This window comes from Mustelus asterias, unplaced genomic scaffold (assembly GCF_964213995.1).
Source record: "Mustelus asterias unplaced genomic scaffold, sMusAst1.hap1.1 HAP1_SCAFFOLD_250, whole genome shotgun sequence".
NCBI classification, from domain to species: domain Eukaryota; kingdom Metazoa; phylum Chordata; class Chondrichthyes; order Carcharhiniformes; family Triakidae; genus Mustelus; species Mustelus asterias.
Window position 1 is genome coordinate 385,364 of NW_027590219.1, and position 16,286 is coordinate 401,649.

Genomic DNA, 16,286 nt, shown 5'->3' on the forward strand with positions numbered 1-16,286 from the left:
ATTGTCTGTTCTGAATTTCTATCCTGTACTGACTGTGATGAATTTTGTAAATTGTTTTTACAGGATATTAGAAGAGGAATCACACTGATAAATCTTAACTATCACATCTCGATCTGACAGAGTCACTCGATTCCTTGGAAACTAAATATCCTCAGCCTCTGAATGGGAAGGAGAAATGTTTGACCGGTCTGTCCACTGCAAGATTTTAAGCAGCAGTGTGACTGGAAATCTGTAACTGACTTTGTAAGCAAATATCAACGATAACCCACTACCATCGGACCGGCCTAAGCAGTGTGACTGGAAAAACACCGGGACACAAACACACACCCGAGTGAGAGTGTTCCAGTGCACTGACAGTGGAAAGAGCTTTAACCAGTTACACAGCCTGAAAATACATTGCAGCATTCACAGCAGGGAGAGACTGTACCGTGTTCTCTGTGTGGACAAGGCTTCAAATGATACAAGGAGACCGACAATATGGAAAAACCGTGGAAATGTGAGGACTGTGGGAAGAGATACAAAGCGCCCTCTCTACTGGAAGCTCATCGGCGCAGCCACACTGGGGAGAGGCCGTTCACCTGCTGGGTGTGTGGGAAGGGATTCACTGATTCATCCACTCTGCAGGGACACCAGCAAGTTCACACTGGTGAGAGTGCATTCACCTGCTGTCAGTGTGGGAAGGGATTTACTCAGATATCAAGCCTGCAGACGCACCAGCGAGTTCACACTGGGGAGAGGCCATTCACCTGCTCTCAGTGTGGGAAGGGGTTCAGTAAGTCATCCAACCTACAGAAACACCAGCGTGTTCACACAGGAGAGAGGCCATTCAGCTGCTCTGCATGTGGCAAAAGATTCACTCAGTTATCTCATCTGCGGGCACACCAGCGAATTCACACTGGGGAGAGACCATTCACTTGCTCTCAGTGTGGGAAGGGATTCACTCAATTGTACAGCCTGCAGACACACCAGCGAGATCACACTGGGGAGAGACCATACAGCTGCTTTCAGTGTGGGAAGGGATTCATTCATTTATCAAACCTGCAGACACACCAGCGAGTTCACACTGGGGAGAGGCCATTCACCTGCTCTCAGTGTGGAAAGGGATTCACTCAGTTATCTAATTTGCGGAGACACCAGCGAGTTCACTCTGGAGAGAGGCCATTCACCTGTCCCGTGTGCAGGAAGGGATTCACTCGGTTATCCACCCTGCAATCACACCAGCGAGTTCACACCGGGGAGAGACTGTTCATCTGCTCTCAGTGTGGGAAGGGATTCTGTGATTCATCCACCCTGCTGACACACCAACAAATTCACAAGTGAATATGGGGATTAGATTCTGCTGTTATTGTTTCTGCTCTCAATTACATCCAGGGCTGCATTTTGTTCATTCTCACAGTTGGCCAATGGGGAGGGTCAGAGGGTTTCTTTCTGCTGGACTGGCCGGTCTCATGACTTTGCCTCCAGTGGGCTGATGCTCTTTGAGTCTTGTTGCGAATACCTGGTTTTAAATTTCACAAGGATCACAGAGTGACAGGGTGTTAGGAAGTTCAGAGATATTTCATCAGCATTTCTGTTTGAAACCCCCCAAATGCCCATCCAATTTCCTTTGTAATTGTTTATTGTCTCCACTTCCTTCACCCTCGGAGGCAGCGAGTTCCAGGTCATTACCATTCACTGCATCAAAATATTCTTCCTCACATCCCCCCCCCGCCCCCCCCTGCATCTCTGACCCAAAACCTTCAATCTATGTCCCCCTTGTCCTTGTCCCATCAGCTAATGGGAACAGCTTTTCTTTGTCCACCTTATCTAAACCTGTCAGAATCTTGTCATAGAAATTTCCATAGATCATAGAAACCCTACAGTGCAGAAGGAGGCCATTCAGCCCATCGAGTCTGCACCGACCACAATCCCACCCAGGCCCTACCCCCACATATTTACCCACTAATCCCTCTAACCTATGCATCCCAGGACTCTAAGGGGCAATTTTTAACCTGGCCAATCAACCTAACCCGCACATCTTTGGACTGTGGGAGGAAACCAGAGCACCCGGAGGAAACCCACGCAGACACGAGGAGAATGTGCAAACTCCACACAGACAGTGACCCGAGCCGGGAATCGAACCCGGGACCCTGGAGCTGTGAAGCAGCAGTGCTAACCACTGTGCTACCGTGCCGCCCTCTATCCACCTCTATCAAATCTCCCCTCAACCTCCTTTCCTCCAAGAGGAACAACCCCAGCCTGACATCGACAATAAAGAACAAACTAACAGAATATGTTAATACCTGAAATCAAATGGGAATGTTTAATTTCTGTTTTAAGGATATTGTGAATATATTGTCCTGGACAATAAAGGAATTGGAATAACTCACCTTGGGTGTGGGTGAAATGTGTTATGATCCAGGTCAGAAATCCAAGGTGTTTTACAAAGTCAGCCGAGCCATAAGATTTGCACTCGAGTGAGTGTAAGATGTTTCACTCCAGGTACGATTTAAGTGACCCACTAGGAAGCTTTTATCAAACAAAGTTAATTTAAGAACACAGTTAAAATATAATTAGAAAATATAGCATAACTTTTACCAATTGCAATAAAAAGCAACCATGATCTTTCTTATATCAACCAGTGCAGCTTAGTGTTCCAAATCAAATAATCCCTACAAATATACACCCCATTCTAGGCTTTGCACAGAAAGCAGGTATGCTCACGTGATGCTGGATTTGGCAGCTTTTTAACACCTGCTGTGAATTCGCCCTTAAAATGTTGAATTCAAACTCTGCCTTCCCAGTCCTGGAACTTCCAGCATCGAGAGAGAGAGAGACTGCTTGCTTCTATCTTCCAGCTACCAACTCAGAGGCAGCAGAATTTTCACTCTGGAGAGAGAGACGACAAACACTGCTTTCAGTTTGCAGTCCAGACAGCTTGTGACAAAATGAAACTAAAACTTTCTCCTGTTAAGAAAAACTGTCCAAAGACAGCACTGACCTTTCATTCAGGTTCCACCCAACAATTCCAAAAGGATCATAAAACGCCAGGTCACTGTATTAGCCGAGGCTCAAAATAAACAAGATGCCCATTATATTGCTTTATTATATTCATAGAATAGAATCCCAACAGTACAGAAGGAGGCCATTCAGCCTATCGAGCCTGCACTGACAATAATCCCAGCCTTTCTCCGTAACCCCACCTGTTTACCCTGCTAATCCCCCGAAACTAGGGTCAATTTAGCATGGCCAATCAACCCAACCCACACATCTTTGGACTGTGGGAGGAAACCGGAGCACCTGGAGGAAACTCATGCAGACACGGGGAGAACGTGCAAACTCCGCACAGACAGTGACCCAAGCCAGGAATCAAACCTGGATCCCTGGTGCTGTGAGGCAGCAGTGCTAACCACTGTGCCACCGTGCCGCCCTAGTTTAATTCTAACTCATTCTGAGTAAATATTCTCACCAGGTTCTCTGTCAGGACCCTAAGCAGCTTTAATGGTCCGTGATTGCAGAAACTGAGCAGTCACAGGAATGTGGTCAAGATAGTCCAGTCCCATAATGCCTCACATTCAATCTGCTGTCCTTCAATTATAACATAATATGTGGCTGTATGTAGCTACCTCGGCCATGGTCAACCCCAACACTGCCTTCTTGAACTGCTACAATGCCTGAGGTGTAAGTACACCCACAGTGCTGTTAGGGAGGGATTTCCAGCTACACATTCCAAAAATAAAATCCCATCTCCCCCTCTGACTCACTTTCTGTTAAAGAGCCTGCCAACCCCTCTCACCCACTTTCCCTAAAGTGCATCAATCTCATCAGGAAAAGTCCAGAACAATCAAATATTTTTACTGATAAAAGTTTATTAATGAAACAGAACATGGTTAAAACAAACAGAAAATGACTTGAGGATCAAAGACAACCAGAGTAAAAGGATATTCACAATGTTCTGGACACAAATCGTGTTTCTTCAGCTCCTCTGTACGCTGTTCCTGTGACTCCCCGCTTTGAACACAGGGACACTGAACCCAGGGTCACGTCACCATCAGCCTCGGCGATCCCCTCCCGAGCCCCGATTGGTTGGAGGCCCATTTCCCAGTCAGTCCTCCAGCACCTTCCTGTCTCTCTATTAGTGCGACGCCCAGGGCAGTTTCCCAACTGGGGTGCAGGCACCGTTCATCTCAGCAAAATTCAGCCCTCAGCTCCGTCGCCTGGCTGTCATTGACACGAGCAATAGAGAGACAGAAAGGTGCCCCAGGCTCAAATGGGAAATCAAAACTTGTGTCTCTAAGCCAACACTTCAACATTTGCCAGTCAAATCCATGTTATTTACACTGGGAGCTTTTATGATGAGATTAATTGAAGTGTTCGGCTAGTCAGCAAGCTCGAGAAGCACTGATTCCAGATTGTTCAATACTCCTACCTTGAATCACAAAAGCTTCTCACTTTATCCCCTTCCTGAACTGAATTCCATCATCCTGAACAGCTGTGGGTGTCACCTCTCTGTGTAAACTCCTGCCCCTTTTTATAAGGCTCTCTCATTCCTTATTGTGGGTCAATTCTTTAATGGTTGAGGATCGCTCTGTGATGCAGTGAGTGTTTATCCGGTCAATCAATGTTTCTGATGTCAGTCGGAACGTCCATCGTTACTTTTCACCTGTTTCTTACTCTGTGTTTTATAAAAATAAAGTTTATAAACTTTTACAGAATGGTCAGCTTTAAGGTTTCTGTAGTTCGTGATGAGGTCATCCAAAGGTCAAAGCCTCTCTCTTTTCTCCTTCCTGTTTAACTAAGGGTTGTGTGGAATATTCCATTCAGGGGGAGGTGGTGGGGTAGTGGGAATGTCTCTGGCCGAGTAATGCAGAGACCCAGCAAAGGATCTGGGGACAGGCAGCTGGTGGGATTTGAATTCAGTGAATCAATCTGGAATTATATAAAGTTAGTGTCAGAAACGGTGAGCATGAAACTTTCATCGATTGTTGTAAAAACCTGTCCGGTTCACCCTATTAATACCCCCTATTAGGGAAGGAAATCTGCCATCCTTACCCGGTCTGGCCTACATGTGAATCCAGACCCACACAGCGATGTGGGTGACTCTTAACTGCCCCTCTGAAATGGCCGAGCAACTCACTCCGTTCAGGGGCAATTAGGAGCTGAGCAACATGTGCTGGGGCTTTGCCAGCAGTGTCCACATCCCAGGAAAGAATAAAGAATATTCCACGGAAAGTGATGGGTGATTTGAAATGAACTGAAAGTAGGTCAGGAGGTGCTCATATCGTCCAGAGCTGCTTTTCAATGGATCCTCCTGTTTAAAATAAAAACACATCAGTGTGCCCCTTTCCCAGACACACTGACCTTGGAATATCACAATGCTGTTTTTAAACATTCCTTTGTTAACGAATCAGTCATTTAGAATTGTGAAACAGACAGAAATTAAATGTTCCATTTTTCCTGGGATCCTCCTGTGCCTGGCACCGGTGTCCTGAACAAGGTGATTAACATTCTCTGGGTTAAAGGTTCCTCCTGGTTCTTGCTGTCTGTTGTGTCCTTTGTCACAGTCGGTACCAGGACATTTCTATTGAAAGGTTGTTAAGAAATTCCAGTGAATTCCAGCCCCTTGTGTAACGTTCCATTTGGTGTGCGTCAGATTCAGAGATGTCCACGTGTGTGTGAAAAGGGTTCTGGGTCAGGGTTTTAACCCTTCTTTCCCCGTTAGTAACAATGAGCCCTGTATTCAATTCTAAAGTATAAAGTCCTCATTAGATATCAATTCTACCTGTTATCTACATTTCACCAACCAGTCTATATTTTCATCACAGGACTGCAGTGGGAGCACCGTCAACATCTTACTAACTTGATCGATTTTATCGAGGAGGTGACGAAGGTGATCGATGAGGGTAGAGCAGTGGATGTTGTGAACATGGATTTTTCGAAGGCTTTCAACAAGGTCCCTCATGGTCGGCTCATCCAGAAGATTAAGATGCATGGGATTCACGGTGACTTGGCCGCTTGGATTCAGAATTGACTTGCCCATAGAAGTCAGGGAGTAGTGGTGGAGGGTGTTTTTCTGGCTGGAGGTCCATGACGAGTGGTGTTCTGCAGGAATCCGTACTGGGACCTGCGCTATTTGTGATATATATATAAATAACTTGGATGAAAACATGGATGGGTGGGTTAGTAAGCTTGCAGATGACACAAAGCTAGATGGAGTTGTAGATAATGTAGAAGGTTGTCAGAGGATACAGTGGGATGTAGATCAGCTGCAGATATGAGCGGAGAAATGGCAGATGGATTTTAATCCAGACAAGTGTGAGGTGCTGCACTTTGGAAGATCAAATATTAAGGATAAGTATACAGTTAATGTACAGGGGGATCGTGGGGTTCAAGAAAGTTCAAAGGAGATGTGAGAGGTAAGGTTTTTTACACAGAGAGTGGTAGGTGTCTGGAATGCGCTGCTCGGAGTGGTGGTGGAGGCAGATACGATAGGGGCGTTTAAGGGGGTTTTAAATAAGCACATGAATATGCAAGGAATAGAGGAATATGGACCAAGGGCAGGCAGAAAGGAATAGTTTAATTTGGCATCATGTTCGACACAACATGGTGGGCTGAAGGGTCTGTTCCTGTGCTGTGCTGTTCTACGTTCTATTTGTGATCTCCATTTAGAAAAAGGAAAGAGAGGCACTGGAGAAGGGGCAAGAAAGATTCACAAGAATAATCCCAGAACTGTCATCACTTGTGAACTCACTGGTGTTTCACCAAGTTTGCTGACTGAGTGAATCCCTTCCCAGTCAGAGCAGGTGACCAGCCTCTGCCTGGTGTGAACTCACTGGTGGGACATTAGTTCCCGAGAGCTTTTGAAGCCACGCCCACATTTAAAGGGTCTCTCCTGGGTGTGATGATGTTGTGTCTGGGCAGGCTGGATAACCGAGTAAATCCTTTCGCACACACCGAGCAGGTGAATGGTTTCTCCCCGGTGTGAACTCACTGGTGTTTCAGCAGTGTTGATGATATTCTAATCCTCCTTGAACAGTGAAAGCAGCTGAACGGCCTCTCCCCGGTGTGAATGTGCTCGGGGATCATCAGTTCCTGAGAGCTTCTGAAGCCGGCCTCTCAGGCAGAGCATTTAAAGGGAGTCTCCTTGGAGTGAGTGGCTTTGTGTTTCTGCAAGCTGGATGACTGAGTGAATCCTTTCCCACACACAGAGCAGGTGAACGGTCTCTCCCCAGTGTGAACTCGCTGGTGGGACACCAGTTCTCCAGAGCTTTTGAATCCGCTCCCACAGTCAGAACATTTAAAACGGTCTCTCTTTGGTGTGAGTGAGATTGTGCCTGCGCAGGTTCGATGAATGAGTGAATCTCTTCCCACACACAGAGCAGGTGAACGGTCTCTCCCCAGTGTGAACTCGCTGGTGTATCCGCAGGTTGTATGCTTTTCTAAACCACTTTGAGCAGTGAGAGCAGCTGAACGGTCTCTCCTCAGTGTGAATGCGCTGGTGGGACACCAGATCCTGAGAGCTTTTAAAACCACTTCCACAGTCACAGCACTTAAAGGGTCTCTCATTGGTGTGAGTGAGATTGTGTTCCCGCAGGCTGGATGACTGAGTGAATCCCTTCCCACACATAGAGCAGGTGAATGGCCTCTCCCCAGTGTGAACTCGCTGGTGTTTCCGCAGGTTGTATGATGTTCTAAACCTCTTTGAGCAGTGAGAGCAGCTGAACGGTCTCTCCTCAGTGTGAATGCGCTGGTGGATCATCAGTACCTGAGAGCTTTTGAATCCGCTCCCACAGTCAGTGCATTTAAACGGTCTCTCATTGGTGTGAGTGACTCGGTGTCTCAGCAGGTGGGATGAATGAATGAACCCCTTCCCACACACAGAGCAGGTGAACGGTCTCTCCCCAGTGTAAACTCGCTGGTGTACCTGCAGGATGGCTAAAGTTCTAAATCTCTTTGTGCAGTGAGAGCAGCTGAATGGTCTGTCCTCGGTGTGAATGCACTGGTGGGACATCAGATCTCCAGAGCTTTTAAAACCACTCCCACAGTCAGAGCATTTAAATGGTCTCTCATTGGTGTGAGTGAGATTGTGTGTCTGCAGGCTGGATAACTGACTGAATCCCTTCCCACACACAGAGCAGGTGAACGGCCTCTCCCCAGTGTGACTGCGTTGATGAATTTCCAGCCGAGATGAGGATATGAATCTCTTCCCACAGTCCCCACATTTCCATGCTTTCTCCATGGTGCGGGTGTCCTTGTGACTCTCCAGGTTAAACAATCAGTTAAATCTCACACAGAACACGGGTACAGTCTCTCCCCGCTGGGAATGCTGTGATGTATTTTCAGGCTGTGTAACTGGTTAAAGCTCTTTCCACACTCAGTGCACTGGAACACTCTCACTCGGGTGTGTGTATCTCAGTGCATTTCTAGTCACAGCGATGTTTACAATCTTTTGAAGCCAAGAGGCCAAACAAACATTTCTCCTGCTAGATTCAAAGGCCAATGATATTCAGGTCCCAAGAAATCGAGTCACTCTGTCAGATCTCGATGTGATGTTGGAGATTTCTGTCTGATTTCTCCTTGTCTAATATCCTGTAAGTCTGTTTAGAAAAAACATCACAATTCAGAATATGATCGAAATTCAAATCTACATTTCTAGTTTCTATGGAGCATTCATTAAAGACACAGTCATGGAGCATTAAACTTGCCCAGCAGGGCCTCCCGTATCAGCACACAGGCAGCTGCTTTGTGAGACTGCCAGCAGTACAGACAAGTCAGAGATAAGGGTGGCCTCAGAAGTGGGATTCATTGTGAAAGCTCAGGGACGGTTGATAAGATGCAGCAATTCTGTGATTCTAATGAATGTTCTTTCCTCTCTCATTCCCCAAAAGCTGTGAATCTCCATCTCACACACTCTCCCTCCATTCTCACTCTGCTGTATCTAATATTCACCCTCCCAATTCTCCTGAAGGTGCTGATTGAGGCTGATTGACAGATCCATGCTCACTGCTTCCTGTCCAGCACAGAAATCAGAACAAATAGGAGCTGCAGTCAGCATTCGGCCCATCGAGTCTGCTCAACCATTCATTCAGATTATTGGTTGATCTACCTCTGCATTATTTTCCCCACACTGTCCCCCATATCCATCGATATCTTCAATATCTAGAAACCTATCAATCCCTCTCTTGAAAATTCTTGATGACTGAGGCTCTATAGTCCTCTGGGGTAGAGAATCCAAAACATCACCACATCCTTGAGTGAAGAAATCCTTCCTCATCTGAGCTTTCTCTCCATTTTCCAGCCTGGTCCCAATAATTATTGACTCCCTTGTCATTCACAAACTGTCTAACTCATCCTTGAATATATTCAATCCCTCCACTGGTCCCTATGGGAGAGAAATCTAGATACTAACAATTCTCTGAGGGAAGAGATTGTTGGAAATATATAATATAGCTGCAGTCCAAAATTACACAGCCAGATATAATAAGTGTATTTTATTACAGAGCTATAAATAATATATCTAATCTGTACCATATAACAACAGGGGAGCGGATAGCCTCGTCGTATTATCACTAGGCTATTAATCCAAAAATTTAGCTGATGTTCTGGGGACCCAGGTTCGAATCCTGCCACGGCAGATGGTGGAATTTGAATTTAAAAACAAAATCTAGAATGAAGAATCTACTGATGACCATGAAATCATTGTTGATTGACCAGAAAAACCCATTTGGTTCATTAATGTCCTTTTGGGAAGGAAATCTGCCATCCTTACCCAGTCTGGCCTACATGTGACTCCAGAGCCACAGCAATGTGGTTGACTCTCAACCATCCTCCAAAATGGCCCAGCGAGCCACTCAGTTCAAGGGCAATTAGGGATGGGCAATAAATGCTGGCCCAGTCTGCAATGCCCGTGTCCCAAGGATGAATTTTTTAAAAAACAACATCAGACATGTCTCTGTCCTGTATTAGTTTACTGTCCCCTTTAATATATTTCAGAAATTAGATGGGCACATGAAGGAAATAAAGTTGCAGGGGAACGGGAATATAGAAAGGGAATGGAACTGACTGGATTGTTCTACAGAGAGTCGGCATGGATTCGAGTTACTGAATGGACTCCTTCTGCGCTGTAATGACTCGATGAGTGGAAATATATCACATAGCTTCAGTGTTACATTACAAAACGAGAAATAATTATAAATGTACTTTGTTACAGAACCATAAATAATATCTCAAATCGACAATGTAACAACACTAGGCATATCTCTGTCCTATATTAATTTATTGTTCTATTAAATGTCAGCCATCTCCTGGGGAAACCAGCCCTTGAATTGTGAACATTCGGAAAGGGACCATCCTTTTAGCCAGACAAATCAATGTGTCAAGCTGAGGGAGCAAAGGATGTCAATGTCTTTAAGTCAGAAAGAGAGAGACCTGGGCCAATCTTTCCAGAGTCTGCAGCCTCCCTGGATTCACTTCCTTTCCCTTCAGTTGCTGCAAGTCCCCAATTTCCCCCAGAATGAGAAAATAAATGGAAAGGGGGATAAAAGAAAGTGTTTTACTCACAGATGTGGGAGACAGAAGGAAGTTTGAGTCTGTCTGTACTCAATATTCATTCAGAGAGAGAACAGCAGCAGCTTCGCGGGTGAACAAGCTCACTGTCCAGTTTCCGCATTCAGACAATGGGGGGGGGGCTCTGGTTGGCTGCAGGAGAAAGGTACTTCCGGTCTTCCAACTCTTCCCATTGGTCAATACCTCAGCGTGCTGGTGGGAAGGGGCGGGCAGCCCTCCGCACATGCGCAGCTTACCCTCTCCCTTGGACACGCGCAGTCCTTGGCCGGGGGGAGGGGGAGATCACGGAGCGGCTTGGCTCGAGGATGTGCAAGGGGAGAGGAACAGTGGGTGGGAGACCCTCCAGCGTCCGCTCGCCGAGCCTGCGCACTGGAACCCCAGGACGTCATCAAAGAGCAGGCTGATGTCTATTGGCTGATTCAGGCAGGGCTCCGTTGTGAAGTTGTCCAATGAGCTTCAGAGTGAAACTTCCTCCTCTGGGCCACATCTGAGCGGCTGCTCAGGAATCCGCTCCTCCAGCCGTATGACTTCAGGTGGCTGGCGGAGAGGAGGGCTGTGGACGCCGGGGTGACCAGAATCGGGGATGCGCTCGATGGCGGAGGGGCTGGCTGAGCGCGCGGGGACGACCGTCCGGCACGCGGCCAAAGTCTTCCTAGACCTTAGGACGGTCGTGCTCGGCCCCGAAACTGCACGCAAACTCGAGACGGCGCAGGCGTGCGGTGGGATCCTGCCCGAGCGTTCCCCTGTTCGGACGGAATTCCACATTGGCCCAAAACCTCAATCCCCCTCCTCAACCCCCACAGCCTGAGCCGCCTCGCGGAAATGTCCTCCGTGCCTTTTTCTACCGCGCGGAGGCGTTTCCTGTGCGGGCTGCTGCTGCACACCTTCCACTACCGCCTCCTCGCCTGTCGCCCGGATACACCTTGGCGGGCCTTGTTGCCGCCGGGCGGCAGAGATCCCCGCTGGAGCTCCCTCTACGGAGGGATCTCCCCCAATTACGTCGGGGACCTGGGGTGGAGGGTGATGCATGCAGCAGTGCCACACAACCGTAGGATTCACTGGTTCACGGGCTCCGAAGACTGCCCTTTCTGCGGCCTTGTGGAGTCCGTGGACCATGTCTATGTTGTGTGTCCTAGGCTGCACTCCCTTTATGTTTTCCTAAAAAACCTTTTATTGATGTTTTGTTTGCACATCAGTCCCACGCTCCTGATCTACGGACACCCGGTGCGGAGAGGGGAGGGTCGGGATGGCGACCTCCTCGTGAACCTGCTCCTGGGCCTGGCGAAACGCGCCATTTACCGGTACAGGCAGTGGGCGATCAAGGGGGCCGTCCATCCTGACTGTCTGCCCCTCTACCACGACTACGTTCGCGGCCGGGTGTCCCTGGAGAGGGAGCATGCGGTGTCCACGGGCGCGGTTGACGCCTTCCGCGCCCGCTGGGCACCGCAGGGGTTGGGGTGCATTATTGACCCTGACAATCACATTTTAATTTGATGTTTTTAAGTTTCCTTTGTACTTTGATTTCTGTTCGGGCTGTTCCCCCTCCTTTTGGGGAGCTGCCCCTTTTACTTTGTCCTGATTTAATCTGAGTTTGTTTATTTGGTTTGACCTAAAAAGAGGTCACATCTGGGAGGAAATCAATGTTTCCCCCTTTCTATTTCTTTTCTCATTCTGGGGGAAATTGGGGACTTGCAGCAACTGAAGGGAAAGGAAGTGAATCCAGTCTGTACATTCCACACATTGTTAGTCCAGTCAGATAGACATATATCTGTCTGGCCGCCTGCATGGAGATTTCCAGCTCTCTGTGTCCAGGACAGGCGATTCCCTTCTTTTTGAGGTCTGCCCTTTTAATCTATCCCTCATTTAATTTAATTTGGTTTACTTGTTTTGCCAAAACGATTAACCGAATAGTTAGTGATTTATTTCACGTTGAATTGTTTTGCCAAAAAGATTAACAGAATGTTTATTTGTCCCTCAGTTGATTTGATTTAGTTTAATTGTTTTACTGAAAAGATTGACAGGAAGCAGTGAGCATGGATCTGTCAATCAGCCTGAATCAGCACCTTCAGGAGAATTGGGAGGGTGAATATTAGATACAGCAGAGTGAGAATGGAGGGAGCGTGTGTGGGATGGAGATTTACAGCTTTTGGGGAATGAGAGGGGAAAGAATGTTCCTTTGAAACTAGAATTATCTGTTCTGAATTTCTATCTTGTACTGAGTGATGACTTTTGTAAACTTATTTTACAGGATATCAGGAGATGAGGATTTACAGACTGAAATCTCAAACCAAACGTCCCATCCTCACTCAATTCATCGGGATCTGATTATCATCGGCCTTTGAATCCAGAGGAAGAAATGTTTCTCTGTACCATCTGCTTCAGAAAGTTTTAAACATCAATGTGAGTGGCAAATCACCAAGACACACACATACTCGAATGGGAGTGTTCCAGTGCACTGACTGTGGAAAGAGCTTTAACTCGTTACACAGCCTGAAAAAATATTACAGCATTCACAGCGGGAGAGACTCTACTCGTGTTCTGTGTGTGGATGAGGTCTCAACTTTGAATCAAAATAATTCTGTGATTTCTTTTATTCATTCGTGGGACATGGGCGTCGCAGGCTGGCCAGCATTTATTACCCATCCCTAGTTGAGTCAGAAGGTTTTTGTTTTAGTTTACTTCGGGCACCATGATCGGTACATCATAGAGTACATATGGGAGAAGGAAAGGAGAGGGATTCAATGAAGAAGTATTGAACAATCTGGAATCAGTGCTTATAAGAACATAAGAACTAGGAACTAGATAATCTCCCTGTTGATTTCTCCTACTGAAATACATGACCTCACACTTTAAACTCAATTTGCCAGGTTTTGAAGACAGAGGGGTGACTTTTTTGCATCTTCCCCAACGCTCGACTCATCTTTCCCAGGCCCTATCCCTGTAGCCCTACATTTCTACCCCACTAATCCACCTAATCTACATCTATTGGGACACAAAGGGGCAATTTAGCATGGCCAATCAATCTAACCCGCACATCTTTGGACTGTGGGAAGAACCTGGAGCACTCAGAAATCCACACAGACATCGAGAGAATGCGCATACTCCACACAGATTGTCATCGGGATTGAACCTGGGTCCCTGGCACTGTGAGGCAGCAGTTCTAACCACTGTGCTGCCGTGGTGCCCTCTTTAAATAAACTACAAGTACAGATTTCTCTCGATCTACCCTCCTTCTTACATACTCAAACAATTCAAGCAAATTTGTCAAACATGATTTATCTTTCATAGAACCATGTTGACGAGGTTTGATTATATTCAGCTTTCCTAAATGATTAGCTATTTGCTCTTTGATTATTGACTCCAGCGTCTTGCCAATAATAGATGTTAAATTAACTGACCTATAGTTCCCTGCCTTCTGCCTTCTCCCTTTTTGACCAAGGTCGTCACATTGGCTGATTGCCAATCTTCTGATACTCTCCCGGAATCTAGCGAGTTCCGAAAAATTTCAACAATATTCTCCACAATCTCTTCAGCAACCTCCATTAAAAAGCTAGCATGCAGTTCATTGGGTCCTGGTGACTTGTCCACCCTTAGCCACTGAAGGGAAAGGAAGTGAGCCCAGTCTGTATATTTCAGACATTTTTGGTCCAGTCATATTGACATATATCTGTCTGGCAGCCTGCATGGAGATTTCCAGATCTCTGTGTCCAGGACAGGAAGCAGTGAGCATGGATCTGTCAATCAGCCTCAATCAGCACCTTCAGGAGAATTGGGAGGGTGAATATTAGATACAGCAGAGTGAGAATGGAGGGAGAGTGTGTGGGATGGAGATTTACAGCTTTTGGGGAATGAGAGAGGAAAGAATGTTCCATAGAAACTAGAATTGTCTGTTCTGAATTTCTATCCTGTACTGACATTGATGACTTTTGCAAACTCATTTTGCAGGATATTGAAAGAGGAATCGCAGGCAAAAATCTCAACTGTCCTGTCTAGATCTGACAGAGTCATGTTCCTTGGGATCTGAATATCATCGGCCTTTGAATCTAGAAGGAGAAATGATTGTCCAATCTGTCGATTTGAATAGGTTTCAAATGTCAGTGTGACTGGAAAAGCAGCAACACACTGCCACACTCGAGTGAGAGTGTTCCAGTGCACTGACTAAAGGGCTTTAACCAGTTACACCGCCTCAATAAATATCACATCATTCACAGTGGAGAGAGACTGTACTTGTGTTCTGTGTGTGGACGAGACTTTAACTGATTGTCCAAATAAGACAGAAGCAAGGACACCTGCACCATGGAGAAACCATGGAAATGTGCAGACTGTGGGAAGAGTTACAGATCTCCATCTCTGCTGGATGCTCATCGGTGCAGCCACACTGGGGAGAGGCCATTCATCTGCTCTCAGTGTGGGGAGGGATTCACTCAGTCGTCCAACCTGCAAAGACACCCGCGAGTTCACACTGGGGAGAGGCCGTTCACCTGCTCTCAGTGTGGGAAGGGATTCACTCGGTTATCTACTCTGCAGACACACCAGCGCATTCACACTGGGGAGAGGCCATTCATCTGCTCTCAGTGTGGGAAGCGATTCACTCAGTCATCCAACCTGCGGAGACACCAACGAGAACACACTGGGGAGAGGCCGTTCATCTGCTCTGTGTGTGGGGAGAGATTCACTCAGTTATCCGATCTGCAGACACACCAGCGAATTCACACTGGGGAGAGGCCCTTCACCTGCTCTCAGTGTGGGAAGAGATTTGCTCGGTCATCCAGCTGGTGGAGACACCAGCGAGTTCACACTGGGGAGAGGCCATTTACCTGCCCTCAGCGTGGGAAGGGATTCAGAGTTTCATTCTTGCTGCTGAGACACCAACAAGTTCATGAGTGATTACATGAGGGTTTGGATTCTCCTGCTATTGTTTCTGCTCTCAATTACATCCAGGACTGGATTTTGTTCATTCTCACAGTTGGTCAATGGGGAGGGTCGGAGGGTTTCTTCCTGCTGGACTGGCCGGTCTCACGACTTTGCCTCCAGTGGGCTGATGCTCTTTGAGTCTTGTTGCGAATACCTGGTTTCAAATTTCACAAGGATCACAGAGTGACAGGATGTTAGGAAGTTCAGAGATATTTAGTCACTATTTCTGTTTGAAACCTCCCAAATGCCCATCCAATTTCCTTTGTAATTGTTTATTGTCTCCACTTCCTCCACCCTCGTCGGCAGCGAGTTCCAGGTCATTACCATTCGCTGCATCAAAATATTCTTCCTCACGTCCCCTCCTGCATCTCTGGCCCAAAACCTTAAACCGGTGTCCCTCTCGTCCTTGTCCCATTAGCTAATGGGAACAGCTTTTCTTTGTCCACCTTATCTAAACCTGTCAGAATCTTGTCCACCTCGATCAAATCTCCCCTCAACCACCTTTGCTCCAAGAGGAACAACCCCAGCCTGACATTGACAATAAAGAACAAACTAACAGAATATGTTAATACCTGAAATCAAATGGGAATGTTTAATTTCTGTTTTAATGATTGTGTGAATATATTGTCCTGGACAATAAAGGAATTGGAATAACTCACCTTGGGTGTGGGTGAATGGAATATATCAATCTGATATCCACCTACAGTCCAGTGAAAGTCTGGAATGTGTAGCTGGAAATCCCTCCCTAACAGCACTATGGGTGTACTTACTCCTCAGGCATTGTAGCAGTTCAGGAAGGCAGTGTTGGGGTTGACCATGGCTGAGGC

General features: G+C 46.8%; 1 protein-coding gene across 1 annotated transcript; it reads left to right on the plus strand.

Annotated features, from left to right (window-relative positions):
* The first annotated feature begins 322 nt into the window (after positions 1-322).
* LOC144485947 (uncharacterized) lies at positions 323-15,432 on the plus strand. Its single transcript, XM_078204019.1, has 2 exons — positions 323-1,158; positions 14,851-15,432. Exons 1-2 carry the CDS (start codon positions 478-480, stop codon positions 15,430-15,432), a joined length of 1,263 nt encoding a protein of 420 aa, XP_078060145.1. The 5' UTR covers positions 323-477.
* The last annotated feature ends 854 nt before the right edge of the window (positions 15,433-16,286 follow it).